The following is a 10022-nucleotide window of genomic DNA, read 5'->3' as shown; positions in this document are numbered from 1 at the left end:
AGTAGTTACATATTGACAGGTCTGAACTTATTTGGTGTAAAAAAAAATGTGTCCTTATGAAGAAAACTTAATAGGAATGGCAAATGCATGGATGTTCGAGTCCTGACAGCTTTCTGCCTTCTACATTTCATCTGTTCTTGCTGGTAGTCTCACATTTAACTGTGTGAATTTAGCTTAAACCTGCTCTAACAGTCAAATATCCCTTCAGTGAGTTGAAGTCTAGATTAGGGACTCGATGATCAGGTTAAACTGCTCTATAATAATAATAATAATAATAATAATAATAATAATAATAATAATAATAATAATAATAATAAAAGAAAAATGCAGTTGTTCTCATTCTCAGCAGAGACATACTGTTTCTACAGATTGGCCACTTTATCCTGATGTATCTTGGACCTCTTTGCAATCTCTGTTATGCACAAGCTGCCACTATACCTCTCTCTATTTCAGGATTCTACTGCATGGAGAGCAGACGTTTTCATGCTTCGGTGCAAATACTTGGTTCTATATATACAGTACTGTAACTTCCCTCCATTTTCTTTGCTGAGATCTCTGATTCACAAAAGACTGTCATCACGATTGAAGTTAATCTTAGTTGTTTTTTTTATGGTCTGTGAAGAGTGGTTTGCTAACTTTCTGGAACTCATAGTGATCTTACAAAATTCTTGTATAAGCTGAGATGCTTTATGACTGCAACTTACACTCGTTCCGACCCTTAAAATTTTTTATGTATCTCCACATTTCTCTGTTTGAATTCTTTTGCTACGTAAACTACACAAACAGTTCATCTCTATAAATTCAAAATTTTGTATGTCATTCATATTCAACTCCCATACTTCATTTCCATGGAGTATTTCCATGGAGTGTGGTAATTAAGGGAAGTCAAGTGAACAGAACACTTGTTGAAGGTTTTAGAAAGAATACTGTATGAAAATTGCTAGAAATGGTGAAGATTGGTGAACATAAGCAAGTTTTCATTAGAGGGAGGTTAGAAGTACAGTCAACTACTTTAAGATAAGATTGTTACAGGAAAGAGGCAAGAAGGTAATTGGAAGATCTACTATGCATTTATAGACATAGAGAAGACATTTGATAGAACACCAAGACAGGTAGTGTTTTGGTGTTTAAGAAGAAAATGCCAGAAAAGTTGGCCAGATTGATTGAAATGATTTTTAAAAGAATGATGATAGCAGTAATAGCAGCCTGTAGCAGAACAGAAGTGTGTGAAGTTAGAGTTGGTTTACATCAAGGAACGGCACTTAGCCCATTTCTGTTTGTACTGGTTATGGATGTATTGAGTGAAAAGAAGGAATGAAAATTTGTGGAACATTAGATATGCAGATGAACTGGTGATCATGGGTAACTGAAGACTTGCAAAGAATGGTAATAGCATCAGGAATCACTTGAATGGGGTGGTATGAAAGTAAATGTGGGTAAAACTAAGATTATAGCACCCAGCTAGTAGGGAGGAGACAGGTTAGTAATATGGGATAGAGGAGGCATAGATCTAATGCATAGAGAATTTCAGATACTTTGGATCAACATTAAGCCAAGAAGGAGGGTGTGGAAAAGAGGTTGACAGTAGGATAAAAGCAGCCTGGGGCGATGGAGGAAGGTAAAAGGGGTAATGTGTGACAAGGAATGCCAAATATACTGAAAAAGAGCTGCATTGTAATAGGGAATAGAAGCTAAAGTGAACAGAAATGATGTTGAGGTGGGTTTTTGGGATCGCACTGCCAGAGGCTGCAAAATGAAGAAATTAGAAGTGCCAGGGGCGTAAAAATTATTGACGTGATAAGAGAGTCAAGATCGTGATGCCACTGGTAGCAAGTGGTAAGGATGAGTGAGGAGGGAGTGAAGTGGGCTTGGGTGGATCCTGTTAGGGGTAAAAGGTAAAGAGGGAAGCAAAGAATTAAACTGGAGTAATAAACGTGAAGGGGTATTAGGAGAAGAAGAGTTTAGTTGAAGAATGTACTTTTGATAGTAGTTGAAGATGCATCAAGGCAACTGACCCCTTAGCATTGGGATAGCGGTAGAGATGAAGAGGAGGCTTTTCAGACTATAGGGCTACGATATCTCTATCTATATATCTATCTACATATACAGTATATATCATACACAATGAATACATGGAAAAAGTCTCTCATCGCAATGACATACTCATATTCCCTAATTTTTTATGTTACTGTTCCATATATATATATATATATATATATATATATATATATATATATATATATATATTGAATAGTAAAATAAAAGATTAGGGAATGTGAGTATGTCATTGTGATGAGATACTTTCGTATGTGTTCATTGCCTATGTGATAGTTCCTGTCAATGAGGTTAGGTGACAACTACGTTTTTTTCGAAATATATCATTAGGTTCTGACATAAATGACTATCGTTGGGCCAACTTCGATTTACGGATACATCATTGCCAATTTCTTTTATGAAACACACCCAAATTAAACGATTTAAGCTTCCCGCATCTCGTGACACTTGCATCATAAATCTTATGAGTTTCTTACTGATCTTTGTTTAGTTTTGTAGAAACCCATGTGTTGTGAATGTACAGTACTCAACACTCTGTTTTGACGTTTATAAACATTGTAGACATTTCAGTATCCTTTAAGTGATGTTCTTTTGTTTTTTCTGTGGCATTCCAGCGAGTGTCACCATATTTTGAAATGTCCTGTTGAGTGTGTTTTCTGTAATTGCAAATGCGTTTGACATGTTTTTTTTGGTGTTTTGATGGTTATAAAATGAAATATAGGTAGTAATGTAAAATATTAAGTTATATATTAAAATTATAGTGAAATATTTTTCTTTATATGTGGACAAATAATTGCTTTAAACGAGGCAACGCCTTCAGGTCTAGAACGAACGGCACCAACCGCAGCGAAATCAATCGGGGAAGCTCCTCGGGGCTCCTGGGAACTGTATTGATTTCTTCCCCCTTATAGTTGGTTGTCGTCAGCAGGAATCAGCAGTAGTCAGTGTGTAAGTGTATGCAAGGTGCCGAGAAGGCTCGTGACGTCGTGGTGGCTGCTGACATTAGTGAGCAGTGCTGACGTTAGGTTTGGAGGTGTGGTGGGCGTTCTCTTTTCCAAACAGCTTCCGTTGACAGTGAAGATATTGTCTTAAGTCGTCGTCGAATGCATAAAAAAAAACCTTTTGCCTGAGTTGACGTTGACGTTATTGACACTGGGTGTCATTATAGGCGAGATAGCCTCTAGCTAGTAGTAGTAGTACGGGCCTATCGCAAACTCCATTTAATTTTTTTCCATTCAAACTAAGCTATTGTTTTAAGTCAGAATATACTGTAACGTCGATTAACGGGGGGGAAATCTTGCAGCATCTTTTTTTTATCTATTAGGTTAATTTCTCTCTACATATATTATATCAATTGTCTTGCGTCGCAGAAACAGTTAGGTATCGGTAAGAGAAACTCGAGAAAAAAACAGTTGGCGAGATGAATATGTTCACGAATGTCTCGAGCCAGGTCTCCGGCCTGGGAACCAGCCTCGGGTCTTGGTTCAAAAAGGACGGCAAGCCGGAGGAAGGAGGCGCGGAGGGCCAGGAAGGCGAGGCCAAGAAGGACCAGACGACCCCGCAGGAGCAGCCTTCCCCTGCCTCCGCCAACGCCTCCGAACAGAGTGTCAAGGGCTCCGCCGACGAAAACGAAGACGCTGCGTCCCAACACTCTGGGTAAGTGGGCGTGTTGCGAGGTGTACGTTAGCCTGGGCCTCGGCCCTTCTAACTTGACGTAGTCTAAGTTCATTACCCTAAGTCTAAGCTTTTCCAGCTTAACGTAGTCTAAGCTTCCTATGGCAAGGGGACCACTGTAGGGTCAGCTTAGACAGAATTTATAACCTTGGCTTGCTAGTATATGTCTTACTAACCTAGGCCTGGCGATATTAGCTTATGTGAACGCTGGCCCAGGTTCATGTGGCTGTCACCCCATAACTTTAGGGCCTCAGTCTGTTAGACCCACACAATTAGGTATAGAAGTCCCCCATCTCGAGAGGCCTAGGCCTTAATTTAACTTTGTCTTATGTATTATTAGTATAATAATAAACTGATTCAGGTTTTCTTTATTAGTATAATAATAAACTGATTCAGGTTTTCTTATATATTATTAGTATAATAATAAACTGCTTTGGGTTTAATTCGCCAAATTGCACCGAATAGGCTAATAATTATAAACGGTTACGCACACAGACACATTCATAGTTCAGTGATCATTAACTTATTAACTAGTGCTGGCAGTGACTGGATACATCTTTTAAAAGTCGGTTCAGTCAACTCTTTATGTAAGGGATATTTTCAACAGGACAAAAGTTAAATTGTCATATATTATTCAAGTCTAAGCACATAGAATCATAGGCTGTGTGGCCTGGTGCGTAATTAATAGTCTTATCCCGTGCTGAGGTGGATCAACCAATTGTCCATTAGTAATGGCACTATAATTCTTGTGTTAAGACTTGAAAATCTAATATCTTAAGGAAAAGACTTTTCCTTTAAAATTTTGTAAGGAAATTTAAATTAACTGAATTTTTAATTGGGGGTGGTGATTGTTGGTGTTGACCTATTTAGATATTAATCATCCAATAAATGCTGGATTAAATTTTTACAATTTGACAAATTCAGTCTCCATGTCAGTTACAATGGATTTAAATAATGCAGTAAGTAGAAAATTATGTTTTCGAACACTCTATGTTCTGTCCATGTAAATGACAGTAAAACTTTGGGTTTGTAAGCCTAAGGATTGAATTGTGTAGCTTTAATTACTCAGGAGGCTGTGAATGAATTTTTATATGCCATCTGCACCCATAGATGTTTATATATCTTAAATTAAGAAAACTCTGTGAAAAATTGATTTATGCATTTCATTTTTAATGCATTGTAAAAGAGATCCTCTGTACAGCCAGATGTTAAAAAAAAAATGATTACTTAAGTAACAAACTAAATGGTTTTTCTCCAAATAACTGTAAAAGGGCTGGGGAAAATTTTTTTATGGAATTGTCACAGCCAATGTCACTCAATTCACAGTGTAATTGAAGTAATTGTAGCATAGACGTAATTTAGAATGAATTTGCTTAGTGAATTGCCCAGAAGTCTGTAGCCACTGCCACAGCAATTTAACAAATGGCATCTTAAGCCACCAAAAAATGGGTTTTGTTATAAATAACTTAGTAAAGATGAGAGACAGCAGGCTAGTATTGCTTTGTTGCATCCTATGGTAAGGGACTACACTGACTCAGTTCAGTGGTACATATATAGTTTTATAATTCCTAGTCCAGTATCCCCTGAATGAATTTACTTTTCAAGTTAGCATATAGCCTAGCTGTAAGAGCAGAGAGATACTGTACTTAAAAAAGCTGACTCAGAAACTCAGGCTGGCAGAGCAGGCTAGCCTAGACAAGCCCAAGTTGTTGTGGCTTGTGCAACATTTGATGGCAACTGCTAAAGTAGTTTTAGCTTAAGTATATGCAGTTAGCCTGCCAAGCCAGTAGTGAAACTCTGAAGTGGGTGGCGTTGGTAAGTTATCATAGCCCAACTGTAGAAATATCCATTGCATAGCCAATCAATACAGTTAGCATGCCAAGCTTGCCTACCTTTGTAAGTTTCTGTAGATTTCGGATGTAGAGAAACTGAACTAGTCTTTCTTCCTGATAGCCTAGATTTGCCTCTTGTCGATCAGTTGTAGATTGTAATTTGTGAATTAACCTTAAGGTAATTATAGCATTTGATGCAATAAATTCTCACCAGTTACAAGAACTTCATATTTTTCTGACTTGACTGTCATGTGTACAATGATTTTTTTTTTTTACATATTGTTTGGAAGACTACATATATGTTTTTATGAGGATATCATGCAACAGATTGTGATTAGCTTTTTGAACCAACCACTGCACCCCCAACTGTGTCCCTGTGTTCCCAATCCAAGTCTGCAGGTTGTTAGCGGCTCTTTTTTGTACACAGAACACCTAAGTTATGCCCAGCAGTCAGTTAATCCTTTACATAATGTGCTGCTGAGAATACTGTGAACTTGCTAGCATGTTTGAGTGCAGGACAACCATTTATATATACTGTATTTAGCTTTACTTATCTTTTCATATTTTGGTATTCTGTTATGTAGAAATTTGTCAAGCAAGTTTCGTGGTCTGGCGGCTTCCCACTTAAGAATGGATGCTTATCGTTAATAATAATTTTGTAATTTGGGAATTGATAGAACCTACACATGAGGTGCATAAGGCATCTCCTTAAAAACTGTGAAGGTCTACCTCTGTTTCTTAGTGTATAGGCCTATGCTGCAAATGATCCTGGTTATAGGAATTTTATCCTTTACCTGTATATCAAATACTGGGACAAATGAAAACTGTGAAATAAGTATATTGTGTTGACTGTTTATGCAGAGCTAACGGTGTGATTACTTGTTTGGTTGACATCAAATGAGCGTGAATAGGATAAGATAATGTCCGAAGTGTATTATGGACATGTGTGTGTGCAAGAAGTTTTTCCTGAATTTTGATGAAAGAAGCAAAATAAGTAGCTAGCTACCTTGTAGTGTGGTACTTCAGGAAATGATGTTGTCGTGAGGAAATGTAATGAATAAGGTTTTTATTGAATGTTTTAAAAAATGATTGCAAAGAATTTTAATATCCTACAGAGTAATAAAACTCCAGTTGTGTTAGAAGTAGTTCTTCAGAACAAGAAGAAGTTTAGTATTGGGATAGTCTGTTAACAAATGATTACCTTAAGAGAAAAAAGTACTGGGTGTGACTTTATTCCTTGATTTTTGTTATTCCTAAAGTTAGAAGATCTTTAGAGTTTTGAGTTTTACTAGCTGCAATCTTGATGTGGTATGTATGGTGTAGGTACTACAGTAAGCTTTTTTTAAAAATCTATGATGGTACAGTATGTTTTTATTTAAAATTTCCTCTGGTCTAAAAGTAGATTCTTAGTTTTGATTGGTTAATACTGTTGGTGCCCTGAGATAGTATTGTATTCTGAGCCAGATTGACTGTTAGTTGCTAGCTGCATTGATTTTTGCTTTCTTTAGATTGGTACATGGTATTAATACCCTAATTAGTTTACTTGATTTTTTAAGGTACTGTACGTTAATGTACAGATAGAAATCATAGAGCATGCAGAGTAATAGATTACCATACTAGAACCATAGTACAGCACTAATATATGTACTGTATACTTGTAGTTAAGAAATTAGACCTAAAATTACATTCCAAACACTTTTCCTGTAATGACAGTGCATTTGTTAAGCATGCTGCTTAAGCTTAACAATTGAATGTGAACAGTGCTATTTTGCAGCTGAAGGGGGTGAGGGACCAGTTGGTCTGAGCTGTTGTGCTTCAGACCTGGGGACATTTTGCAATACAGTTTCCATCCATGTATCAGGCCTTTTAACAATAATGTACTTGATTATAATACAGTATATGAAAATGGCAATTGCATTAGAATATGCAGTACACTATACTTATGTACGTACCTGGTATGTAGTCTAGATATGATTAAGTTGGTGTTCCCAAATAAACAAGCTGTGAACTTTAATACTTTCCCTTTATCATTTAAAGTTTGAATAAATAGATTATTCAGTATTTAAAGCTTGAATGAATCGATTCAGAATTAAAGTCAAATACTAATCATGTTGAATGCAAGTGATGGGGACTGAATGAAGATAGCTACTGTGGGGAAATGACAAGAACAATTGCCTCTCAGCAAGCAAGTCGCTTGCTGGTTGGTTGTTGCACTGGGGCAAGTAGGTGTTCTTATAGCTGGAGGTGCAGAACTGCCTTCTCTTCAACTCTCACCTTTCCTTCTCATTAGTGTTTGGTTATTGAATGATTGTCACTATCGTCATAATGTGTCATTACATTTTTGTGATGTGAATGGCAATAAATTTACTTCTTTTCCATGGCAACTAACCTTAGGCTTTGTCAGTGTTTATGCACAGCAAATATGCTGTTGTATATTTGCTTTCTGAGATTGCTTTAACCTAGCTTCACATTGTTTTGAGATGGTGATGAACTTATTATATTCTTTCACACCTAATGATTCATAAGCATTGTTCTTGAATAAAAGAGAGGGTTGTCAGAGGGTTTAGCCTATGTATTCAGTGGCTGAATTCCTCATCAACTTTTGGTATTGTACTAGGTGCTAGTTATGTAGAATGTGAAGTTTTAGACAGGAAGGGAAGTGCTAATGGGTAGCCAGCAGTGTTGTCTCAGTCAGTCAACTGGGTACCAGAAATGTTTCTAAACTCTTCACTTCTTCACTTACCACACTGCTAAACTTTAATCTAGATCTCTTCTCTGCGTATGGAACTTGAGACAGTTCTGTCGAGAGGTGACAATACTTGTACTCTAGTTTGCTTTCCTACTTGGATCTTGTCAGGGTATGGTCATGTTAGCTCTTCTTGCTTGTTGCAGTGCTGTTGGATCTTTCAAACTATGGTTATGTCAGCTATTCTCGCTTCTTACAGTGTTCATGACTTGGGAAGATTTCTAGTCCCAGAATCTTTCTTGGTTTTCTCTGGGTACTTGTTTGGCAATGTTAAGAGAAATTAGGTTTAACTCTGCTGTAACTTGCCACAAAAATTATAATTGCCTGATATAAATGTGGATTCATCATTTGGGTTAACTCAGCAGTCTGGTTTAACCACTAAATGATATTGATAAGGGTCATAATGTGGAGCTTGGATCTGTTTATTCCCATTCAGAACCAAATGCTTCTGCTAATGGCTAATTCATTCAAGCAGTGATCAGCATTTGGTCAAGAATATAATGAGATTCCAGTTGGTGAATACTAGATAACATGCCCTGTTCTGTTGCAGATCTAATCCTTTGCATTCTTTTCCTGTGACAACAAATGTCATCTTTCTAGAGCAGTGACTGTAGTTTGGAGTAGTCAGAGTGCTTCTCTACCGTCAAATTGAAGGCACTCAAGTTTTTCCAAGATGACTACAGTATCATTTTGAATTTAACCTTGTGCATGAATTCTGAACTGTAAAGGTCCAATAAATTCTTAGGTCAAAGTTGTATAGAAATTATGTGCCCGTTTTCTTTTCTTCGGTTGGTCTAGTCTTAGCAGATGCTGAAAAACTGTTCATGATGACCATTGTCAGGGCCACTAAATTTGAGTGTTAGTGAGGATTTGGATATTGCAATCTCCAGAACAGGGATTATTCAGCTTGGTTTGCATTTCAGTGCTAGCCACATTGTAATCAAACCAAAGGCTGAAGACTATCTAGTAGTGTATCAGACAGAAACACTATAGTGACTGCTTTAAAAAATAGCTGATCCTAGTATGAATTCAGTAACTGCCCATTATCAGGTTCTCCGAGAGGAAGACGTATCATTTTTGGTCATTTGTTGAACAGTTCCTAGACAAAGCTAATAATATTGTAGCCCAGTTTATGATCCCAGCTTTAACTGCTTTCATAGAGTCAGAGACACTACTCTTCATAGAAAGCTTTTCCATTCTGAATATGTACTTCATCTCCCAGGAGCGTATTTAGATTAATTTTATGTGTCTCTTTTAGTTGTAAGAAGCTTCCATGTTACTGGTGAATTTTATGTGTCTCTTTTAGTTGTAAGAAGCTTCCATGTTACTGGTGAATAACAGTCTTGGCTTGGTTGATGGCTTTATGTTCTTTAAACTAGCTTCAGTAATTTGTAGGCTTTCAAGGCAGACTTTTGATATTGTCCTTTTATCATTACCAAGTTTTTTGTCAGAGAGTTTACCCTTGGGCATTGTTCCCACAAGTCCCCTGGTCATTTGGGGAACCAGTTGCTGGCTTTTATGTTTGCATACTAGGGATGGGTGTAGCTGGGACAATATAGCTGTGTTGGGAAAGTAGTGGCTTTTGTGGTTACATCATCCAATAAATGCATTATCTTCTGAGTATGGCTAATTTCTAGTACATGGGATATGAAGTGTTGATAGAGTGAGCTTTCGTGTTTTTCTTTCACAGCTTGTATTGGTGTCCATGTTCCTAT

At 37.1% G+C, this 10022-nt stretch overlaps 1 protein-coding gene across 47 annotated transcripts in view; it reads left to right on the top strand.

The window, feature by feature from the left end:
* Positions 1 to 2901: 2901 nt before the first annotated feature.
* The window catches only part of Sap47 (Synapse-associated protein 47kD), a 343435-nt gene continuing 336314 nt past the window's right edge, over positions 2902 to 10022 (top strand). For 15 of the 47 annotated variants that reach the window (XM_067117737.1, XM_067117727.1, XM_067117728.1 and 12 more), the window contains exons 1-2: positions 2973 to 3088; positions 3426 to 3711. In XM_067117737.1, coding sequence (XP_066973838.1) covers positions 3476 to 3711 — 236 coding nt within the window. In that variant the 5' untranslated portion in view covers positions 2973 to 3088; positions 3426 to 3475. Of the gene's footprint in view, positions 3089 to 3425; positions 3712 to 10022 lie in introns of all 47 variants that reach the window. The other 32 variants (XM_067117730.1, XM_067117722.1, XM_067117709.1 and 29 more) reach the window with 10 other exon arrangements.

This window comes from Macrobrachium rosenbergii, chromosome 15 (genome assembly GCF_040412425.1).
Source record: "Macrobrachium rosenbergii isolate ZJJX-2024 chromosome 15, ASM4041242v1, whole genome shotgun sequence".
Lineage (NCBI taxonomy): Eukaryota > Metazoa > Arthropoda > Malacostraca > Decapoda > Palaemonidae > Macrobrachium > Macrobrachium rosenbergii.
This window is presented reverse-complemented; position numbering and strand designations above follow the sequence as displayed.